A 23,930-nucleotide genomic window follows, 5' to 3' on the forward strand; every position below is an offset into this window, starting at 1 on the left:
GGTAAAAGAGCAAGAACAGTGAACCTTCTAGAAGGTTCTTAATCAAAGATGGACTAATTGACCAGGAAGCAAGTTACAGGAAGGTAGCTGTCTTGTCCTTCCTATAACGCAGTGTATGACCAAGTGCAAGTGTTTCCAGGTGGGAGCTTAGAAAAGTCTTCACGGAGGACAGTGAACCCAACAGGCCCGAGAAGGGTGGGGTTTTGACAAGCAAAGGGCTACGTCCCTGTGGTGGGGTGCAGTACAGAAGGAGGAAAGGAAGAACATCCCGTCACCATGGGTATGATGTCAAGATGTGGATTCACTGCATTCACCTCTGCCTTCCACCTTCTGCTGAGCTGCTTGGGCTACATGCTGACACGGCTACTGCTGACTGCCAGGCACCGTTTCAACAGGTTACGGGCAATTAGCTCTCGATTCTCAAACGATGCTACAAGTTCGTTACTGCACTGTCCCCACCTCACACGGAGGAAAAGGAGGCCTATGGAAGTAACAGGTCCAAAGCCTAACAGTTGGCAAGCAGAACTCCAACTCCACGGTCACTCTGGCTCCTCTAACACCGTGTGCTCCTAGAGAGTTCCTCTGCTTGATCCTTGGGATTTCTCCAACCTGTTCTTCTTTGCTCTCTTTCCACATTATTTCAGTTTCTAATGGAGGCAAACAGTGGCGCGGGATCAGTCAACTAGTAAGTGGCAGTGTGCCACCAGTGCCACAGCTTACCTCACCCATCCACCAACAAGCACTCACGGGTGCCCGGAGCCCTGGGTGTGTGGGGGGGGGAGGGGGGGAAGGGGAGAGAATGGAGGCCGGGAGGCATGCTGCTCCAGGTGACAGTGGGCCGTGGCGTCACACAAAGGATGTCGTCTCGTGGGCCAAGAGGAGACACTGCAGATTTAACGTCAGAGGAACACAGACCCCGGCAGGGGCACAAGGAGCTTCAGAAGTGAAGCCGTAGCCAAGATGGGGAGCAAGGGGACAGACGGAATCGGTCCAGAGAAGACGACAAGGACCTGTAGCAGCAGGCGGCAAAACTCTTGCTAGGGCAGAAGGGACAGGCTGTGGCAGCTGGGCAAGGACAGGAGAGGAGGAGAAGAATGCCAGAATGGGGCTTTACTGGCTCAGTGGGAGAACACTAAAGCTTAGGAAAAAACTCCACCTGAAACGGTGTTGACCAGCTGTGGCCCCTTGGGAAACCCTCAGTCCCAGCCTCAACAGACAACAGGTGGGCAGAAGCGGTGTGGGAGGGGAGGAAGCTAAGAAGGTGGCTCCTGTGCATTTCATTAGTTCTTCCAGCCAGGCCACAGTCCTAGGAGAGCAAATACTTGTGGCATTTACCAATTCTGGCAACAAAAAGACAATAAAATAGTTTAACCAGAACAGAAAAGAGAGACTTGAAGACAAAGTTCCTGTGGATTTGACTGAAGCATTTTTGACTCTGATGACAGAAAAGAGAACCTGCCATCTTGGGGGCAAATGAATCTAGGGCTCAGGAGGGGCCGGGGTGCCCCTCAGCGCTAAGGCAAGTGCAGGAAAGCTCAGGCTACCTTTGTCTGGAGGAAACCAACTTGGATATTGATCTGGGGTTCTCAGATGGTCATGCACATTTTTTGCAGAGATCAGGAGCAGCTTGCTGCAGTCACAAAGTGTCAGGCAGGTTCAAGCCCAGGACGAGTCAGCACCTGACAAAGTAGGTGCTTAATAAACACCAAAATGTATGAAGTCCGTAACAGAAAACTTGGATCTCCTGGATGTACTCAAGGATGCCTTAAGATCTGGAATACAGCTACCAATCTTGGAAATTATCATATCTTTCCTATATTCTAATTTTCTTGGACCTAAATGAATTAGTCTAATAGTTAAATACATTTAAAGGGACAACCCCCCCTGCCAAATTATATACTTGATAAGTTAATATTAGATCCAAAAGAACAGTCTTTAACCACCTACTGTGTAACAACAATAGCTGAGTGCTAGGTACACAGTCAAATGTACCCTTGACATTAATCCCTAAAGCTCCTGAAAGTGTTCACAAAGGAAAAGCTGTCGACTACCTGGCTCTAATGGCAAGTTAGGTTCATCCTGAAATGATGTGTTTACTAACTCATTCATTTAAAAGCAGAAAAAAAAAATGTGAACAAATCAATGTTTGGTTACCAGAGACTTAGCTTTCAGATCAAGCCCAGAGATTTCAAATAGCATCTTTATTTTGATGAATGAAAAATGGTGGCTCTCCATCCACTACTTTGAGGCCACAGAAAACGTCCCTTCACTCAGCCAATGACTAGTTCCTGAGTGACAGGTCCTTATTTTGTGGGAAAGTGCAGAGCTGAGGTTCCTTCTAGGTGACTGCCTCAGCAGTGTCTGAGACCCTTCATTCTGTACCCAAAACTTGCCTGTTTGCAATGCTAACCTCAAGGCAGTGTTCTGGAACACAAGGATCAGGATGCCCTACTAAACAAGGACAAAAGTGGCAACTCCAGTTGCTGATAACTCAGAGACATGGGTGTTTTGGACGTGGAGCTCTGCCTAAGAAGCACAAAGATGGGCTGACCTCAAGAAACCGGATTCTGGATGATGTCCAGTTAGAGAAATGATTACAGAACTGGGTATTAAGTCTATTTGGCAAACTTGTAACGGAAAACATTAAAAGGCAGGTCCTGCTAGTACTAAAGAGGGAAACATAAGGCCTCATTTTACAACAACCTGCATTCTCATCAGGAACCATTTTGACATTAATGGCTACAGAAATTTTGAGAACATCTATTAACTATATAGGCATCGGCATTTGTAAGTACCGTAAGGGACTCTTAAGTGTATGTATGCACATGAGCTTTAATTAGGTGAGTGATTCTACGGTGCGTTATTACTTATGAACATATCTGAACACCTATGACACACAACAGCCACTGTGCTAAATTATGTGGTTGCCGGAGCTACTGACTTCCATGTTTGTTCTCCTCACAGAAAGGACAGTGTGCCCTCCAGGAACTTAAAGGAAGTGACATCAACTAACAGATGCGCCAAGTTCTACGAGAAAGCGGCTCAGAGTCTAGTCCAGGAGACACTCAAGTATGAGCCAAGGTTCTAGAGAGTTGTGGGGTGGGGGCAACTGGGGTGGAGATTGCAGAGGCAGGGGGTCTGGGGGGTGTAGGGGTGCTGTTCCTGACACAGATTAAGGCTGGTGAATGAGGACATGGTGGTTATCAGGTGTCTACTTGACTGGGCCACTGGATACCAGACGACCAGTTAAACATCACTCTGGGTGTCTCTGCGGGTGTTTCTAGATGAGATTAACATCTGAATCGGTGGACTGAATAAAGAAGACTGCCCCCCCACCCCGCGGTGTGAAGGGGCATCGTCCAATGTGTTGAGTGCCCGAGTAAACAAAAAGGTCACGGAAGGGCGAATTTGCTCTGTTGGCTGGGACACAGGTCTTCCGAACTCAGTCTGGGATCGAAAGCATTAGCTCTCCTGACCCTCAGGCTTCCACACTCAGACTGAACCATATCAACAGCTCTCCTGGGTCTCTGGCTGGCAGATGGCTGAGGCTGGGCCTTCTTAGTCTTCAAAATCATGTGAACTAATCCCTCACGATTCATCTCTTTCTATATGTATCTACACATCCTTTCGGTTCTGTTTCTCCGGAGAACCCTAACACAGACTGGCTCGACCCATAATGGAAACTCGTAGTTCCACGTGGCTGGAACATGAAGGGCCAGAGACGAGAGAAGTGGTCAGGCCCGAGTAGTCAGGAGTCAGGGCCTGAAGAGAAAAGTAGACCATGCTAAGGAATCTGGCTTCTATCTTACAAGATTTGAAGGTAGGTGACACAATCTGATGTGTGGTCTACAAAGACATTCTGGCAGCCGGGTGGAGAGCAGCTTGGAAGCAGCCTTGGGAAGGATGATGGGAGGGTACTATGGCAGGAACTGACAGTCTCTGGTCACGGTAGCAGCAGGAATGCCAGAAGTGACCCATTATCAAGCAGCATTAAGGAAGTTAAGTAGCATTAAGCACTAAGCTTGGGTATAAAAGAGGAGTCAGAAATGACTTTGCACACTTTGAGCTAGGATGATGGGGTGAGGGTAATAGTAATCATTAATCAATTGTTTTAATAACGTAGCTTAAGTGATCAAGAGGATTTGAGGAGATCTACAAGGCCCTTATTATTCTCAGGCATCTTTTGAATAATTTAAATTATCATGATTGGAGGTGTATTTTATAAGCTTCAAATTCTCTGAGAAATGGCCTGATGAGATCACTAATGCTGCTTAAAAAACTGGCAGCTTTCTATTGTCTGTATGGGACAAAGTACAATTCCAGTGGGTCCTGCCTGCCAGTCTCCTTCCAAACAGGAGTCCAACCTCAAGGCCTTGGCCCACATCCCAGCCTCTTCCCAGGCACACGGAATGGCCTGCTGCTTCTCGAACATAACATGCACTGCTCTTTCTGGCTAGAAGCATCCTCTCTCCTGACAGCAGGCTAAGCTCATACTCACTTTTCAAGACCCAGGTCAAATATGATCTTAAAGAAGCCTTCCCCGGGGCCCCCAGGTCTTTTCTCAGAGTCTTTGTATTCTGAACCCCACACACTATAGCTGTCGTCATGTACTGTAATAACCTGTCTGCTTCCTGAAATTCTCCAGGAGCTTTCATGAGAATGAAGACTCCATCTTGTTCCTCTTCCTATCCCCAGGGCTACTGAACTCGCAGGCATGGGGAGCTGGTGGAGCTGAACCAAGTGACTGAATGGTCCTTCCAGGCAGCCAGAATGTTCAGTTATGAGCCTGGGATACATTCTGAGGAGGGGGCCGTGGAGTTGTTGTACTAGACAGTCTCTCTTTCAGAAGCTGAGTGTCTCGTTCTGTGTTCGAATTACCCCAGCAAAATGACAAATCACCTCATGGCAGAGATCTCTGGGTTACCCTCAGAGTCAAAACCGTACATGTTAATTCTGTGAAGGCCAAGCAAAGGTCCACTGGCTTTCCAGAAACTTCACATACCGGTAAGTGACATCGATGCTGTGATAGAGTAGCTTAAGGACAAAGGCTCCTATGCTGCAAAATCCCGACACGGTTTTATGCAGACTGATAAAACACACATCAACTCACTTCCGGGGGAAACCCTCTGGCAGTAGCTATCTCTGGGGTGGCTTCCTAACTCACAACATCTGCCCTTCTCTGGAAACAGGCCCACTATTGGGACAGGGTCAGGACAGTAGAGAGGCGTGAAAGGCAGACCTAAACTTGAGCTATCTATACATGCGGAACGGCCGGCAAATGAGTGGAGAAGCCACAGGGGAGGAGTCACCAAGGGCAGCGACCCAGACAGGCAGCGTACTGCGGGCGTCCCTGGTGCTGGACCGGCTCCACCCTCCCAAGTCTCCGCTGGGCCACCAATTCCATGACCTTCCCCTTCACATCTTTTCAGGAAACTGCCCCCTTCTGTGGGCTTGTGTAAGCTCAAGCTGGATGCTGTCAAGAGCAAAGAAAAAGACCCAAATAACCAGCCCTTTGGGTTCTGCTCACTCAGGCCAGTTACTTCTCTCACAGGTCGTAGCACCTAGGCCACACATGGACATTTCTCAACAGAAGTGCCTTTTTAAAATGCCCTTATAGCTCAACTCGACCAGGAAGCTCCTTGGGAGGGTGAGGTCAAGCACTTCTGTGTACTGTCCACACGCCTCATTTTGGCACCTTGCCCAAATAATTTATGGTTCAGTGAAGGACACAGACAATACACCCAGAAACGTCTGATGACAAGATAGGGACAGTCTGGGGTCCTTACTAGTGTTATGTAAGAAGCCTGCTATAAAGCACTGTACTAGGATCTGTATCTCCAGACAAAGCCAAGGAACTCGGACTGCTGGATAAAACCCTATCTTTTTAGTCACTACATTAATTATATGGTCACCCTGCTTGGGGCCTCACTCTTGAATCTGTCGGCCTAGCATAGTAGGGGTGGAATCCATTTTTTTCTATTCTTGCCTGATAGTCTTTGTAAATAACTGAATCTATTCTACCTAAGATGTGCTATAATGGGGGCTCTTTCTTATTCCAACAGTATAGAAGAAAGAATCTAATTTGGGGATTCTAAATGACTGTGCCCAGTTTTTCCTCTATTAGCTGGGTCTAATGTACAGTCAGAAACTGAATCAGAAGTAAAATTAGAAGCTTAGAAGGGTCTAGAGGACCTAAAGCACAATATACTTCTTTCCCACTACCGTTTTCATGATGAGGAACTGAGTCAGAATAGTTAGAAACAACTACAATTTTCCAAATGCGGACAACAAAAGCCAAACAAAAGGGACCTGGAACTTATTCCATTGCTTAAATTATTACTGGGAGATAATCTTGGCCTTAGTTCAAAGCTACAGTCACTAAGTCACACCAAATTACTGCCTATTATCACTCTAGTGTTGTGAATTTACTACTTCCTGTGATAATGCTGAAACATCACAGGAGGGATCAGTGAGAGACTGTGGTTTGAGGGCTGGAATCCGGACAGCTGTGGAACCCTTGGGAAGTCACATCCTTGTCTACAGAAAAAGGGGAACCATCTGCCTCCAGGGATACGGAGGGGAGTCTTCAGTTGTAAGCACTGTCAGGATCTGCTCTGACTCTGTAGGAAAGCAACAAGATGTGCTAGAATCTTATATTACCCTCTGGAGAGGCCTATTTGACAGTCTTGTAGCAAAACCCCTCTGAGCTGGAGAAGAAAAGGATGGATAAAGACTGACGAAGGAGGAAAGAGGGAGAAAAGAACTTCACTACAGCGGGGAGGGGACAGTGAGGACACTTGGGCAGGGTGGAGTGGGGATGCTTGTTCTCTGGCATGCCGTGTCACATAGATCTGGATTGAAGCCTGAGAACAAGCAGGCAGTGCTCCTTCACTGAATCTTCTGGTCTAGTCACGTGGTTTACGATGGCGCTGCATCATATGTATGTTCATCGTAAGCTCAAGTATAGCAGGTGGCGAGAAAAGAAAACAAGCATTGGCCATCTTGTCATGTGGGCAGTTCCGACTGCATTCCACCAAGTATGTGAGGGGTGAGACGGTGGTCTTGGGGTCTGTATGCCCCTTACAGTGAGAAGGTCTCTCTGGGCCAAAGGTGATTTTAATATTTAGAAATCAGGGCCCGTGCGACCAGTTCTGACGTGAAAACCAGCCACCTGTCTGGTGTTCAGCTGCAGAAACAGAGCTGTTCCAGGCTGGGAGATAAGCTGGCTGTGCTGGACACCTTGAGAGAGTCACAGCTTCCAACACGGTGTGTTTCAGGGGGGCTTACCAGTTAGTCTGATTGCACAGGTCCTGTGACCCCCTGAATTCCTACTCGAGTAGCTGTTGTGAGCCTCCTAGCCTCCCGACTCGGGCTCTTGACACTCCCCTAACCTGGGATACCCTGCCTGCTCCTCTCCCTAAGTATCCGTCAACCTTCCTCAAGCCTTCCAGCTTCCAAAGACCTCCTCCAAAGGAACGTCTTGTTCTTGGCTGAGTCATCCCTTTGGTGACCTGTCACTACCGCCTTGTAACACATCTTCACGTTATGGTTCGCAATATTTAAATATTGTGATTAACTGGGGCGCCTGGATGGCTCAGTTGGTTAGGCGACCGATTTCGGCTCAGGTCATGATCTCACAGTTTGTGAATTCGAGCCCCACGTCGGGCTCTGTGCTGACAGCTCAGAGCCTGGAGCCTGCTTCGGATTCTGTGCCTTCCCCTTTCTCTACCCCTCCCCTGCTCATGCTGTGTGTCTCTCGGCCTCTCAATAACAAACATTTTTAAAAAGTTTAAAAATAAAATAAATACATACACACATACATACGGTGATTAACTTTTACCCAAACCAATTACCCTCAGTCTCTCACCAGGTACACTCCGCAGAGCAGCAATCTTGCTGCACCCAGAATAGTGAATGCTAAACGTATGTGTCAGCACAGGCTTAGGCTAGAACCCCGGCCTCAGGTCACCGGGACCAAAGGAAGAGAACATACACACCCGACCTGTTCCACATGCGACCACTCAGGCAGTTTCAAGCGTGAACTTACAAATGCTGATGGCAAGAAAAGGACCCCAAGCTCATAGGAACGGATCATCAGCTGGGCACCATTCTTCTCTAATGCTCCCCAGGCGGCCTTGGACAGATTCGCGCTGCAGGGACAAAGACACAGAAAGGGCTGACTCGATGAGGTATTTCAGTGCAGGTCAAACTTTCGCAGCTGCAAGACCCTGGTCAAAAACACAGATAGCTGCAATCACATTCACTCAGTGTTTGGCAGAATAATGCGTTTTTTTAGAAATGGAATGTTAAATCCTGCCGTGCTATAATCCCCAAGATGTATCTAATCAATTTGGGATAGCTTCATCCTCATCTGCATTTTCCCCCGAGGACAGCTATTAAAATGATCAGCCTTTCTTAGATTATTTTTTCCCCCTGTCCAAAGGCCTTTCTTTCCATGACTCTGGTGTAGCCAGGGTGCCTGACTGTGTTACATAACAAAGTAGCATGTAAGAAAAAATCACGTCAATATAATCTTACATAACATCTTACGCTTCACACTCCTTTTTTCTGCCTTTAGTTTGGGGCAGGAAGTGCTCATTTCTACTTTCAATCTAAAGAAAACAACTGAGGGTACCTGATTGGCATCTGTATCCACATAGTAATGGTGTGTTCAGAATCATGTTTTATACGGGCAGAGAGTGGTGGGTATGCCTAAAATCACAGGATGCAGCGGAAGTGAGCCTTGGAAGTGACCAGAGAGAAGGTGCCAAGATGCCATCAGGATGCTCGGAACAGACCTAAGCTCTGCAGCATCTTCCCTAGAAACATGCTCTCCTGCACCAAACCAGGCCGAGGACTCTCACTTACCACTCACTGTAAACCCATCATCAACGGGTTCTTCCTCAACAAGCCTCACCCAAATTCTACTTTAAGAATATGGAATATTCTCAGCTATTCAGACCCTTAGAGTCTGACTTCATGGAAAACAGAATTATTTCAAGATTCATTCACTGGGGCATCAAGTATTCTTCTAAAGCAAGCCATAATAGGAAATCAGAGAGTCAAAGAGAAACAGTTACCAAGTAAGGTGAAAAGTGTCATCTCTGTTGAAGGTCCTATGGAAACAGAGAAGGACTACGGAAATCAGAGCTAAGAAAACCGTTAAAACAATTAAGCTAACAAAGTATATGGACAGACATCCCTACCTTCTTTAATGGACCATACTGAGAACAAGAAACTATACTTTGATGCTCAAGGGCCACGATCATGAATACCATGGTCTATGATGGATCATAAAGATGGAAAATGCAGGGGTCATAGGACCCTAGGAAAATGGTTTACTTTCCAAGTCCAAGATGATAGCTTGCTTTTAGGTCTCTCACCCATTAGTAAGACACGGTGACCTCCTGGGCAAAGCCACAGGTCTAATGGCACAACCAACTAGTGAGTGTGAAGTAGAAGCAGTCTCCTTTGGAATAGCTCCCCCACTTTCTATGTTAGTGCCTGACTGCTCCCTTGACTTGTAGCATCTAACCTTCACAAGCCAGAGGTACTTTCTAGCAGGCCGGTTTTCATTCTTTACTAGTCACATTTTCTTCTTGAGGGCTTATTCCAAGGTAAAGATCAATAGAGGGGCTCAGTTGCTTAAATGGCCAAATTCGGGTCAGATCATGATCTCACAGTTCGTGAGTTCAAGCCCCTCGTCAAGCTCTGTGCTGAGCCTGGAGCCTGCTTCAGATTCTGTGTCTCCCTCTCTCTGCCCCTCCTCTGGTCATGCTCTGCCTCTCTCTCAAAAACAAATAAAAACAAAAAAGGTCAAAGGAGACTATGAAGATCCCTCTTCAGATGGTTTCTTCCAATCCCTCCTTTGTATTTAGCTTCTAATAGAATTCTAAGCATCCGGAACCTTAAACTATATCCTTTATAATTGGACTGAAAGTCACTTGTAAGCTGTTGAGGTGATAAATCAATATTCCTTGAAAGAACATCTCTAATGATTTTTTTTTTTTCTTTTAAATATCTAAATACACTCTGGATCACTGGTACCCAGGGCAGCCAGGACAAGGGGTTTTTTTCCCAAACTCTAACCCTGCCTGCAGTGTGTGTGGTGTAGACAGGTACCTCTAAGTGTCCAGCAGAAACCCAGGTATCTTGTGGGTGTCACAGGGACACCACGAGGTTGCCTATGACAAACTCTTTTGTTCCCAAAACTCCAAAGGAGTTATAACTTTTCTCTTCCATTCAGGATCTATGCCCACAACAGGTCTTGGCTTCTTGCTGTGGCCACTGCCATTACTCAAGTTCATTTCTACCTTGTTCTCTGTCCTTGTTCTTTCAGTTTTCTTCTGACTCCTACTGGATGGAGCTGCCCTCTCCCTTGTCAATGCTCAGGTTTATTTTGTTGTTGCTGGGGGTCAAATGATGCTTCATCAAAGAGGGTTGGGTTTTTCATTTACTTATATTCTTGAGGGTACGGAAGGATTCTGAAAGCTGAGGATTCTAAAGGACAGCCAAAGTTGTACTGCCCAACAGAAACTTTGCCCAAGCTGCTAAGTAAAGGTGAATCAAACTGGCTTCTGGGGGACACGTGGGTGGCAGTCACAGTTCAACCAGAGATGCAGAACCACTAGAGTGTGTACAAAATACATATAATTTACAGAAATTTGACTTAAGTAATTGCAGGAGCTTTTAAAGCAGTCTCTAAAGGCCATCTTTGCCCTGATGCTGGAGTTTGAAGTCTGTAGGGCTGACAGAAGTCAGGGAAGGATGGATACACAGGAAGGATGGATACACAAGCTAGAACCACAGGCAAGGAGCTAAAGCCGCGAGTAGAGACTAAAACCATGCCTATTCATGTTGCCTCTGGCACTGGGGGTGTAGGTGTCCTGCAGAAGCTGGGCCGTTCACCATGGAGCTAAATACACCAGGTGAGACCCAGGTGTTAGAGAAGCTGAAGCAGGATCCTGCAGAGGGTGCAAAAGTCACAAGTCCTGCCGTTGCTTCTTGCCAACAGAGTGAGCTGGCTCAAAAGGACAACGTGTGGGTTATAAAAAGGGCTGCTACTTCCCATCTGCCCTCCAAATCTCCAACAACAATCTCATCTGGGGCCCACCCCAACCAGAAACATACGAGGGAATTCTGGAAAAACGAAGCTCAGCCTAAGCTGAACAGACACATTGCAAACCCATGACAGGATCTGCTGCCGAGTCCCCAACTAAGTTACTCAATGGTCAGTTATTCAACTCAGCAATTTATAGACCCCTTAATGACAGAGCCCATCTGGCAGATGACCCTGCCACAGCTCATAGAACATGCCTGCTAATTAGGGACCTGATCTCAGTCCCCAATATGGAAATTTTGCCCAACACTTAAACCTTTAAGAGTATGTTTAAACTGACAATGTGTAACAAAGTTCCTAAAGGAAAGCTCAGGAAAGCATCGGATTCCACCCAAGATGCATGGAGAAGGCAGGCAGGCAGGCCAATGTTGAGAAAAGATCCGGGACCCCCAATCAGGAGAGAGGATTTCTGTCCTGGCTTCCCCACTAACAGCAACATGCCAAGGCGCTCTTCTTCCCAGACATTCATTTCTTGTCTCTAGAATGAGGGGGTTTTGGTCCATGAGGCCATAATCCCTTCTTGGACAACAGTCTACAATGACTAGACACGTTCACATCTAACTAGACAGCTGCCCTCCGCCTATGTATTCCAGCCAGAAAGAACCCATGATTTTCACTGGGAGGTCACTGCTGGGAGCAGTTCAGGGGAACATCCTGGGGAAACAGCCACGCAACAACGGAGAAGGGAGCAATGAAGGCGACCTCTGAGACAATCTTCAAAAGCTTAAAATTTGGTATCTCCAGTAGTATCATCTGCCACCTCCAAGCCCGGCCTCCCCACCTTCCCACGTCCAAGCATTTGGTTTGAGCGGCTCATTGAGTTTACTTTCGAGATTCAGAACTTTACTTATATATTTTCATTTTCACTTGAAGTATTGTTGACATATCAATTTTGAGTATTACAACAGTGATTTGACAATTACATACATTACAAAATGCTCACTACAAGAAGTAGGAGTTCAGATTTTGTTAGAAGGTGTACAAAGACGTAAGGATGACTGTTACGGGAACATGTGTCCACTGAAAACATTTCTTTCATCATTAGTCCTCAATCTAGGCAGCAGCTGCAAAGAGTGCAGACAAAGCTAGCAGACTGAGCTTTTAGCAAGACATCTTAGACGACCAGGGCTGGGGGATGGGATACTTTCACAGACAGATGCAAAAAACAGAATGTTGGCAGTAGATGTAAGAGGGGATGTGGACAGAAAGGCTGTGTGACAAGGAGAGAAAATCACAAACTCTAGCTAATGGTGCTGTCACTCCTGTCCTAAAACTCCGCAGGCAGCATGTGTGTCCCGCCACCCCACCCCGGTTACCTTCTGTTTTGCATTTGTATTGCATTTTTTTCTTGTATTGCCCTTGGGCTCTGTTGCTTTCTATGTACTGAAAGAAAGTTTCACGAGTGATGTGGGAAGATACTCACTGTGAAGATTCAAGCTGTATATAGATATACATAAGGAAATAAGGTTTAATTTTGATCGACTCGGTCACATTTCCTTCTAAAAAGTCTTTCCAATTTAGACTGTCACCAACAATGTAGAAGACACTCTTTTCTTAGATCCTTGAGAACACTGGATGGGTATTTATGAAAATTTTTGCTAAATAATAGGCAAAATAGATCTCATTTCAATCTGATTTTGGATTACTAGTGGTGGTCAGTATTTTTAACCATATTTATTGGACATCTAGGCTTAATTCTATGAAGTTGACCATTTTAAAATTATGTTACTTGTCTTTTTTATTAGTATACAGGTATGCATTAGTTTCCTATAGCTGCCCTGCCATAAATTTAGTGACCGAAAAACAGCACAAATTTACTATCTTATACTTGTGGAGATTACAAGTCTGAAATGGGACGTGCTGGACTAAAATCAGGGCACTGGCAGGGTTGTATTTCTTCCGGAGGCTCTAGGGAAGAATTCATTTCCTCATTTTTTCCAGTTCTTAGAGGCCACCTACATTCTGTGTCTCCAATTCCTCCACCCTCAAAGGCCAACAAGGTCAGCGGTCATACTGCCTTCACTCTGGACTTCTCCCTCTTCTGCATTGGGGCGCCTCTGTGATTACACTGAACCCTTTCAGGTCACCTCCCACATGATAAGGTCAGTTGATTAGCAAACTTAATTCCATCTGCTACCTTCACAGGGTCTGGGAATTAGGGCATCTTTGAGGAGCCATTACTTTGCCTCCCAGGGCTTTTCATGTATTATAACTATGCTGCAAATGTTCTCCCAGTTTGTTAAAGTTATTTATGAAAATTCTTTATATTTCAGAAGATCTTGCTTGCTTTTTTTCCCTTTTTGAGGAGGAGTTATCCAAGTTGGAATTTTTTCCTTTACATCTTCTGAGGATGAGGTCTTGTGTAGAAAACCTCATCCATCCTCAAAGGGTGTCTTCTGATGAAATCAATTTCTAAAATATTTTTGAAGTCCAAAAGCCCATCAATTTTTTAATGGCCAAGTGCATTTTTTGTGCCAACTATTAAATCTTTGCCTACTACAATGGCATGAGAATATCCTCCAGTTTTCACAGCATAGTTTTAGCTTTCTTACTTAGGTCTATCATCTTTCTGTAATTAATCTGTTTATGGCCTAAGTTAGGCCATGGCTTGATTATTCTGCATCAATATCCAAATGCCTTACCAACATTTACTGAAAACAACAACCTTCCTCCAGGTGCCTTTATCAAAAGTCTCTGATTACATCTATTTCTGGAGTCTATTCCATTGATAAGAATATCTAGTCTTATATTAACACCAGTCTTATTCCCATTTTATGCCAAATCTTCAAATCAGGTACCGTAAGTATGCTTCTTTAAAACCATCCTGGCTATTTTAGATCCTTTGTATATATGTGTAAGTATTTTTTTCTTTTTAGTGTTTATTTTTGAGAGGGGGGGGAGTGCAAGCAGGGGAGGAGAGGAAAGAGAGGGAGACACAGAATCTGAAGCAGGCTCCAGGTTCTGAGCTATGAGCATAGAGCCCGATGTGAGGCTTGAATCCACAAACCGTGAGATCATGACCTGAGCCGAAGTTGGACGCTTAACTGACTGAACCACCCAGTTGCCCCAATATACATGTAAATTTTGTATCAGCTTGTTCTTCTCTAAAATTCTTCTGCCACTTCTAAACACCTTGCATATTCAAATTTTAGAATCAGCTTGTTGATTTTTTACAAAAACTCTGCTGGGATTTTGATCAGGATTGTAATGAAATCTATCAAAGAAGCTGGGAGCAACTGATGTCAATATTGACTTTTAATCCATGAACAGGTTATATCTCCATACAAATTCTTATTATTTTTGTTTGAAAGTTTTTTTTTTAATATACGAAATTTATTGTCAAATTGGTTTCCATACAACACCCAGTGCTCATCCCAAAAGATGCCCTCTTCAATGCCCATCACCTACCCTTCCCTCCCTCCCACCCCCCCCACCCCCCGCCATCAACCCTCAGTTTGTTCTCAGTTTTTAAAAGTCTCTTATGCTTTGGCTCTCTCCCACTCTAACCTCATTTTTTTTTCCCCTTCCCCTCCCCCATGGGTTTCTGTTAAGTTTCTCAGGATCCACATAAGAGTGAAACCATACAGTATCTGTCTTTCTCTGTATGGCTTATTTCACTCAGCATCACACTCTCCAGTTCCATCCACGTTGCTACAAAGGGCCATATTTCGTTCTTTCTCATTGCCACGTAGTACTCCATTGTGTATATAAACCACAATTTCTTTATCCGTTCATCAGTTGATGGACATTTAGGCTTTTTCCACAATTTGGCTATTGTTGAGAGTGCTGCTATAAACATTGGGGTACAAGTGCCCCTATGCATCAGTACTCCTGTATCCCTTGGGTAAATTCCTAGCAGTGTTACTGCTGGGTCATAGGGTAGGTCTATTTTTAATTTTTTGAGGAACCTCCACAGTATTTTCCAGAGTGGCTGCACCAGTTTGCATTCCCACCAACAGTGCAAGAGGGTTCCCATTTCTCCACATCCTCTCCAGCATCTGTAGTCTCCTGATTTGTTCATTTTGGCCACTCTGACTGGCGTGAGGTGATATCTGAGTATAGTTTTGATTTGTATTTCCCTGATGAGGAGTGATGTTGAGCATCTTTTCATGTGCCTGTTGGCCATCCGGATGTCTTCTTTAGAGAAGTGTCTATTCATGTTTTCTGCCCATTTCTTCACTGGATTGTTTTTTGGGTGTGGAGTTTGGTGAGCTCTTTATAGATTTTGGATACTAGCCCTTTGTCCGATATGTCATTTGCAAATATCTTTTCCCATTCCATTGGTTGCCTTTTAGTTTTGTTGATTGCTTCCTTTGCTGTGCAGAAGCTTTTTATCTTCATGAGGTCCCAATAGTTCATTTTTGCTTTTAATTCCCTTGCCTTTGGGGATGTGTCAAGTAAGAAATTGCTACGGCTGAAGTCAGAGAGGTCTTTTCCTGCTTTCTCCTCTAAGGTTTTGATGGTTTCCTGTCTCACATTCAGGCCCTTTATCCATTTTGAGTTTATTTTTGTGAATGGTGTAAGAAAGTGGTCTAGTTTCATTCTTCTGTGTGTTGCTGTCCAGTTCTCCCAGCACCATTTGTTAAAGAGACTGTTTTTTTTCCATTGGATATTCTTTCCTGCTTTGTCAAAGATGAGTTGGCCATACTTTTGTGGGTCTAGTTCTGGGGTTTGTATTCTATTCCATTGGTCTATGTGTCTGTTTTTTGTGCCAATACCATGCTGTCTTGATGATTATAGCTTTGTAATAGAGGCTAACGTCTGGGATTGTGATGCCTCCTGCTTTGGTCTTCTTCAAAATTACTTTGGCTATTCGGGGCCTTTTGTGGTTCCATATGAATTTTAGGATTGTTTGTTCTAGCTTCAAGAAGAATGCTGGTGCAATTTTGATTGGGATTGCATTGAATGTGTAGATAGCTTTGAGTAGTATTGACATTTTAACAATATTTATTCTTCCAACCCATGAGCACAGAATGTTTTTCCATTTCTTTTTTTTTTTTTTTTTAATTTTTTTTTTCAACGTTTATTTATTTTTGGGACAGAGAGAAACACAGCATGAACGGGGGAGGGGCAGAGAGAGAGGGAGACACAGAATCGGAAACAGGCTCCAGGCTCTGAGCCATCAGCCCAGAGCCCGACGCGGGGCTCGAACCCACGGACCGCGAGATCGTGACCTGGCTGAGGTCGGACGCTTAACCGACTGCGCCACCCAGGCGCCCCTCCATTTCTTTATATCTTCTTCAATTTCCTTCATAAGCTTTCCATACTTTTCAGCATACAGATCTTGTACATCTTTGGTTAGATTTATTCCTAGGTATTTTATGCTTCTTGGTGCAATTGTGAATGGGATCAGTTTATTTGTCTTTCTGTTCCTTCATTATTCGTGTATAAGTATGCAACTGATTTCTGTACATTGATTTTGTATCCTGCGACTTCGCTGAATTCATGTATCAGTTCTAGCAGACTTTTGGTGGAGTCTATCGGGTTCTCCACGTATATTATCATGTCATCTGCAAAAAGGGAAAGCTTGACTTCATCTTTGCCAATTTTGATGCCTTTGATTTCCTTTTGTTCTCTGATGGCTGACGTTAGCACTTCCAACACTATGTTAAACAACAACGGTGAGAGTGGGCATCCCTGTCGTGTTCCTGATCTCAGGGGGAAAGCTCTCAGTTTTTCCCCATTGAGGATGCTATTAGCTGTGGCTCATAGATGGCTTTTATGATGTTTAAGTATGTTCCTTCTATCCTGACTTTCTCGAGGGTTTTTATTAAGAAATGACGCTGAATTTTGTCAAATGCTTTTTCTGCATCCATTGACAGGATCATATGGTTCTTATCTTTTCTTTATTAATGTGATGTATCACGTTGATTGTGAATGTTGAACCAGCCCTGCATCCCAGGAATGATTCCCACTTGATCATGGTGAATAATTCTTTTTATAAGCTGTTGAATTCGATTTGCTAGTGTCTTATTGAGAATTTTTGCATCCATATTCATCAGGGATATTGGCCTGTAGTTCTTTTTACTGAGTCTCTGTCTCAGTAAAAATTTGTTTAGGAATCAAAGTAATACTGGCTTCATAGAATGAGTCTGGAAGTTTTCCTTCCCTTTCTATTTTTTGGAATAGCTTGAGAAGGATAGGTTTTATCTCTGCTTTAAATGTCTGGTAGAGGGGCGCCTGGGTGGCGCAGTCGGTTAAGCGTCCGACTTCAGCCAGGTCACGATCTCGCGGTCCGTGAGTTCGAGCCCCGCGTCGGGCTCTGGGCTGATGGCTCGGAGCCTGGAGCCTGTTTCTGATTCTGTGTCTCCCTCTCTCTCTGCCCCTCCCCCATTCATGCTCTGTCTCTCTCTGTCCCAAAAATAAATAAACGTTGAAAAAAAAAAAATTTAAATGTCTGGTAGAATTCCCCAGGGAAGCCATCTGGTCCTGGACTCTTATTTGTTGGGAGATTTTTGGTAACTGATTCAATTTCTTCGCTGGTTATGGGTCTGTTCAAGCTTTCTATTTCCTCCTGATTGAGTTTTGGAAGTGTGTGGGTGTTTAGGAATTTGTCCATTTCTTCCAGATTGTCCAGTTTGTTGGCATATAATTTTTCATAGTATTCCCTGATAACTGCTTGTATCTCTAAGGGATTGGTTGTAATAATTCCATTTTCATTCATGATTTTATCTATTTGGGTCATCTCCCTTTTCTTTTTGAGAAGCCTGGCTAGAGGTTTATCAATTTTGTTTATTTTTTCAAAAAACCAAGTCTTGGTTTCATTGATCTGCTCTACAGTTTTTTTTTTAGATTCTATATTGTTTATTTCTGGGGCGCCTGGGTGGCGCAGTCGGTTAAGCGTCCGACTTCAGCCAGGTCACGATCTCGCGGTCCATGAGTTCGAGCCCCGCGTCAGGCTCTGGGCTGATGGCTCAGAGCCTGGAGCCTGTTTCTGATTCTGTGTCTCCCTCTCTCTCTGCCCCTCCCCCGTTCATGCTCTGTCTCTTTCTGTCCCAAAAATAAATAAACGTTGGAAAAAAAAATTAAAAAAAAAAAAATAATAATTTAAAAAAAAAAGATTCTATATTGTTTATTTCTGCTCTGATCTTTATTATTTCTCTTCTTCTGCTGGGTTTAGGGTGTCTTTGCTGCTCTGCTTCTATTTCCTTTAGGTGTGCTGTTAGATTTTGTATTTGGGATTTTTCTTGTTTCTGGAGATAGGCCTGGATTGCAATGTATTTTCCTCTCAGGACTGCCTTTGCTGCATCCCAAAGCATTTGGATTGTTGTATTTTCATTTTCATTTGTTTCCATATATTTTTTAATTTCTTCTCTAATTGCCTGGTTGACCCATTCATTCTTTAGTAGGGTGTTCTTTAACCTCCATGCTTTTGGAGGTTTCCAGACGTTTTCCTGTGGTTGATTTCAAGTTTCATAGCATTGTGGTCCGAAAGTATGCATGGTATGATCTGAATTCTTGTATACTTATGAACGGCTGTTTGGTGACCCAGTATGTGATCTATCTTGGAGAATGTTCCATGTGCACTCGAGAAGAAAGTATATTCTGTTGCTTTGGCATGCAGAGTTCTAACTATATCTGTCAAGTCCATCTGATCCAATGTATCATTCAGGGCCCTTGTTTCTTTATTGACCATGTGTCTATATTATCTATCCATTGTTGTAAGTTGGGTATTAAAGTCCCCTGCAATTACCACATTCTTGTCAATAAGATTGCTTATGTTTGTAATTGTTTTATATATTTGGGGGCTCCTGTATTCGGCGCATAGACATTTATAATTGTTAGTTCTAGATGGATAGATCCCATAATTATTATATAATGCCCTTCTTTATCTCGTTACAGCCTTTAATTTAAAGTCTAGTTTGTCTGATATAAGTATGGCTACTCCAGCTCTCTTTTGACTTCCAGTAGCATGATAAATAGTTCTCCATCCCCTCACTTTCAATCTGAAGGTGTCCTCAGGTCTAAAATGAGTCTCTTGTAGACAGCAAACTGATGGGTCTTGTTTTTTTATCCATTCTGATACCCTATGTCTTTTGGTTGGCACATTTAGTCCACTCACACTCAGTGTTATTACAGAAAGATATGGGTTTAGAGTCATTGTGGTGTCTGTAGGTTTCATGCTTGTAGCAATGTCTCTGGTACTTTGTCTCATAGGATCCCCTTTAGGATGTCTTGTAGGGCTGGTTTAGTGGTGACAAATTCCTTCAGTTTTTGTTTGTTTGGGAAGACCTTTATCTCTCCTTCTATTCTAAATGACAGACTTGCTGGATAAAGGATTCTCGGCTGCATATTTTTTCTGTTCATCACATTGAAGATCTCCTGCCATTCCTTTCTGGCCTGCCAAGTTTCAGTAGAGAGATGAGTCACGAGTCTTATAGGTCTCCCTTTATATTAGGGCACATTTATCCCTTGCTGCTTTCAGAATTTTCTCTTTATCCTTGTATTTTGCCAGTTTCACTATGATAAGTCATGCAGAAGATCGATTCAAGTTACGTCTGAAAGGAGTTCTCTGTGCCTCTTGGATTTCCATGCCTTTTTCCTTCCCCAGATCAGGGAAGTTCTCAGCTATTATTTCTTCAAGTACACCTTCAGCACCTTTCCCTCTCTCTTCCTCCTCTGGAATACCAATTATGCGTAGATTATTTCTCTTTAGTGCATCACTTAGTTCTTTAATTTTCCCCTCATACTCCTGGATTTTTTTTATCTCTCTTTTTCTCAGCTTCTTTTTCCATAATTTTATCTTCTAGTTCACCTATTCTCTCCTCTGCCTCTTCAATCCAAGCTGTAGTCGTCTCCATTTTACTTTGCAGCTTGTTAATAGCATTTTTTAGCTCCTCCTGGCTGTTCCTTAGTCCCTTGATCTCTGTAGCAATAGATTCTCTGCTGTCCTTTATACTGTTTTCAAGCCCAGGGATTAATTTTATGACTATTATTCTAAATTCACTTTCTGTTATATTATTTAAATCATCTTTGATCAGTTCATCAGCTGTCGTTATTTCCTGGAGGTTTTTTTGAGGGGAATTCTTCCGTTTCGTCATTTTGGATAGTCCCTGGAGTGGTGCGGAACTGCAGGGCACTTCCCCTGTGCTGTCTTGAATAACTTGCGTTGGTGGGTGGGGCTGCAGTCAGACCTGATGTCTGCCCCCAGCCCACCGCTGGGGCCACAGTCAGACTGGTGTGTGCCTTCTCTTCCCCTGTCTTAGGGGCGGGATTCACTGTGGGGTGGTGTGGCCCGTCTGGGCTACTTGCACACTGCCAGGCTTGTGGTGCTGGGGATTTGGCGTATTAGCTGGGGTGGATTGGCAAGGTGCACAGGGGCGGGAGGGGAAGGCTCAGCTCGCTTTTCCTTCGGAGATCCGCTTTGGGAGGGGCCCTGTGGCACCAGGAGGGAGTCAGACCCGCCAGAGGGATGGATCTGCAGAAGCACAGCGTTGGGTGTTTGCGCGGTGCAAGCAAGTTCCGTGAGGGGAACCGGTTCCCTTTGGGATTTTGGCTGGGGGATGGGCGAGGGAGATGGTGCTGGCGAGCGCCTTTGTTCCCCGCCAAGCTGAGCTCTGTCGGCCGAGGCTCAACAACTCTCCCTCCCGTTGTCCTCCAGCCCTCCCGCTCTCCGAGCAGAGCTGTTTACTTATAACCTTCCAGATGTTAAGTCCCACTTGCTGTCCGAACATACTCCGTCCGGCCCCTCAGCTTTTGCCAGCCAGACTCGGGGGCTCTGCTTGGCCAGTGGGCCGCCCCTCCGCCCCGGCTCCCTCCCCCCAGTCCGTGGAGCGCGCACCGCCTCGCCGCCCTTCCTACCCTCTTCCGTGGGCCTCTCATCTGCGCTTGGCTCCGGAGACTCCGTTCTGCTAGTCTCCTGGTGGTTTTCTGGGTTATTTAGGCAAGTGTGGGTGGAATCTAAGTGATCTGCAGGACGCGGTGAGCCCAGCGTCCTCCTACTCCGCCATCTTCCCAGAAGCCTCTCTAAATTCTTTCAACAGTGTTTTATGTAGTTTTCAGTGTAGATGTCTTCCACAGCTTTTGTTAATTTTTAGCTATTTGATGCTTTTGATGGTTTTTAACTCCTTATTTACAACCTACAAATAAAGATAGTTCTACTTCCTTTATGATCTTTGTGCCTTCAAATATCTCATCTTATTATACTAGCTTTATTACAAAAAAAATTTCATTTAGTCTTCAATCTATTACACCCATTCATAAAGCTTCTCCCCATACTACTATACTGCAATCATTCAAAGTCACAGAAATCCTCCACATTAATCAAATCCAATGGAAATTTCTTTTACCTCATCTTATTCGATCTCTTAGCAGCATGAAACTTTCATACCCCATCCAGAATCCTCCCTTAAAAAGGAAGCATTTTTCCTCGAGTTTCCAAAGGTAAACTGTGGTTTTCTACTTTCAATCTAATCTCTCTGGTCACTTCTACCTGATCTCTAAATACTGGAGAGCCAGGAATGTGTCTTACCCCATGTCAAAATACTAAAAAACATTGGTTCCGGGCTCTTGAAAAGATGGGCAGAGACAGACCACAGAAGATTCTTAAAGTCTCAATGAAGAGACACTTAAAACCCCAAGTTTCACAACAACAAGAAAATAATCTCAATTTATCATGAGCAAAAGCCAATAGAAAATAGTATTAGATTTCCAAGAGCTTCAGGTAATTGGTTAGATGGAAATTTAAAGTTAAATGTATTTAAAATGATTTGAGTAAAATAAAAAATGATACAAAAATGCAAATGTGACAACAGCAGTTAATACCCAGCACATACTACATACCACCATTTCATCTGTTTTTTATCTTTCAATTTATTAATTCTCATTCTAAACTATTAGATGTCTATACTTATAGTATATCTATAATATTATCCTAATTTAACTGAGGAGAAAAATCAAAGTTAAATAATTTGCCCATGGATTCACAGGTAGTAGGTGATGAAGCACGAATGTGAACCCTGCAGCCTGACTCTAAGTTATAAACCACAAAGCACACTGTATTTTTACAAAGTCCCAAAGTGAAAAACATAGCCACTGAAATCAGAAACTCAATTGATACATAAAATAACACACTAGTTGCAGCTACAAACAAAATTAATGGACTAGAAGAGAGATCTTAAAGATGTTATGTAGATAGCAACCCAGAGGCAAAGCACTGAAAAATAAATTGCTAAAGATTGGAAAGGTTTAACATGCATTTAGTAAGAGTTGCAAAAGTAAAAAAAGGTAAGTTATGCTCCGAGTAATCTTGGAGAAGTATTGAAAAACCAGATTTTTAGACTAAAGTACAACCAACGCTGCTGAGACTATGTAAAAAGAAAACCCCATCTATTGATCTGTTGTAGTAAAATACAGAACCCCAAAGATAAAGAAAAATCTTAAAGTAGGCAAAGGCAAAAGACAGATGTCCCATAAAGGAATAGTAATTCCATAGTAATTTCTCAACAGCAACAAATGAATTCAAAGCCAAAGAAAAAGAAAGTGGGAGAATATGACGGTCAACTTAGCATTTTAAATCCAGTTAAATTATCAAAGATGAGGGCAAAAATAAAGGTAGTTTTACAAAAACAACTCAGAGCTTATTACCAGTGGAAAGATTTTAATGAACTTCAGGATATAGTTCAGGAAAGAAAACTAGATTCAGAGGGGCTACAGAGGAGGGGTGTCAAGGGCTGGGTAAAATAGGTGAGAAGATTAAGAGTACAAACTTCTAGTTATAAGTAAGTCATGGGGATGCAAAGTACAGCATAAGGAATATAATCAATAGTAGTTAATAACTTTGGTAACAGATGGTAACTACACTGATGGTAAGCATCTTGCAATGTATATAACTGGTGAATCACTGAGTTTGTCCACCTGAAAATATTGTATTTCAACTACACTTCAATAAAAAAAAAATTTCTTGCGAATTCCGGGTGTGATGAAATAACTTGATTTAAAAATTGGCAAAGGATCTGAACAGATGCCTCGCTAAGAGATATACAGACGGGAAATAAGCTTAAAAGATGGTCCACATCATTTGTCATTAGGAAACTGCAACCTAAAAGTAAATACCAATACACACCTGTTAGAATGGCCTAAAATCAAAAAACACACTGACAACAAATATTGGCAACAAGAACTATCATGTTTTGCCAGTGACTATGCACAGTGATAGAGCCATTTTGGAAGACAGTTTGGCCGTTTCTTCCAATTAAACATAGTTGCACCATACAACCCGGCAATCCTGCTCCTTAATATTTACTTAAAGGAGTTGAAAGCTTATGTCCACACAAAACCTGCACATGGGTGTTTATAGTAGCTTTAGTCTTAATTGCCACAACTTGGAAGCCACCAAGATGTCTTTCAGCAGGAATGGACAGCAAGTTATGATACATATCCAGATAATGGACTCTTACACAGCACTAAAAAGAAATTAGCTATCAAAGTCATGAAGGAACCTTAAATGCATATTGCTAAGTGAAAGGAAGCAATCTGAAAAGACTATATCCTGTGTGATTCCAACATTAGATGGCATTCTAGAAAAGGCAAACTACACAGAGTAAAAAGATCAGCAGTTGCCAGAGCATGAGGCAACAGAGTAAGTAGTTAGGGAGAGATGAATAGGTGAGGTGCAGAGGAATTTTGGACAGTGGACTAGCCCACTATAATGTAATGGTGGATACCTCTCCTCACACTTTTGTTAACCTCCACAGAATGTACAGCACCAAGAATGAACCCTAATGTAAACTCTGGAATTTAGTTAATAATGATGTGTCAATAGTGGCTCATCAACTGTAACAAAGGTCTCACACCAATCCAACTGTGTTAA

The 23,930-nt window shown here is 43.6% G+C and overlaps 1 protein-coding gene across 7 annotated transcripts in view; it reads right to left on the bottom strand.

The window, feature by feature from the left end:
- The window catches only part of TDP1 (tyrosyl-DNA phosphodiesterase 1), a 92,045-nt gene that overhangs the window by 11,547 nt on the left and 56,568 nt on the right, over positions 1–23,930 (bottom strand). For 5 of the 7 annotated variants that reach the window (XM_086709037.1, XM_086709032.1, XM_086709035.1 and 2 more), the window contains one exon: positions 8,048–8,150. In XM_086709037.1, the coding sequence (XP_086565163.1) occupies positions 8,048–8,150 (103 nt within the window). Of the gene's footprint in view, positions 1–8,047; positions 8,229–22,698; positions 23,160–23,930 lie in introns of those variants that run through there. The other 2 variants (XM_086709038.1, XM_086709039.1) reach the window with 2 other exon arrangements.

This window comes from Puma concolor, chromosome B3 (genome assembly GCF_028749965.1).
Source record: "Puma concolor isolate L17-30 chromosome B3, mPumCon1.1.hap2, whole genome shotgun sequence".
Lineage (NCBI taxonomy): Eukaryota > Metazoa > Chordata > Mammalia > Carnivora > Felidae > Puma > Puma concolor.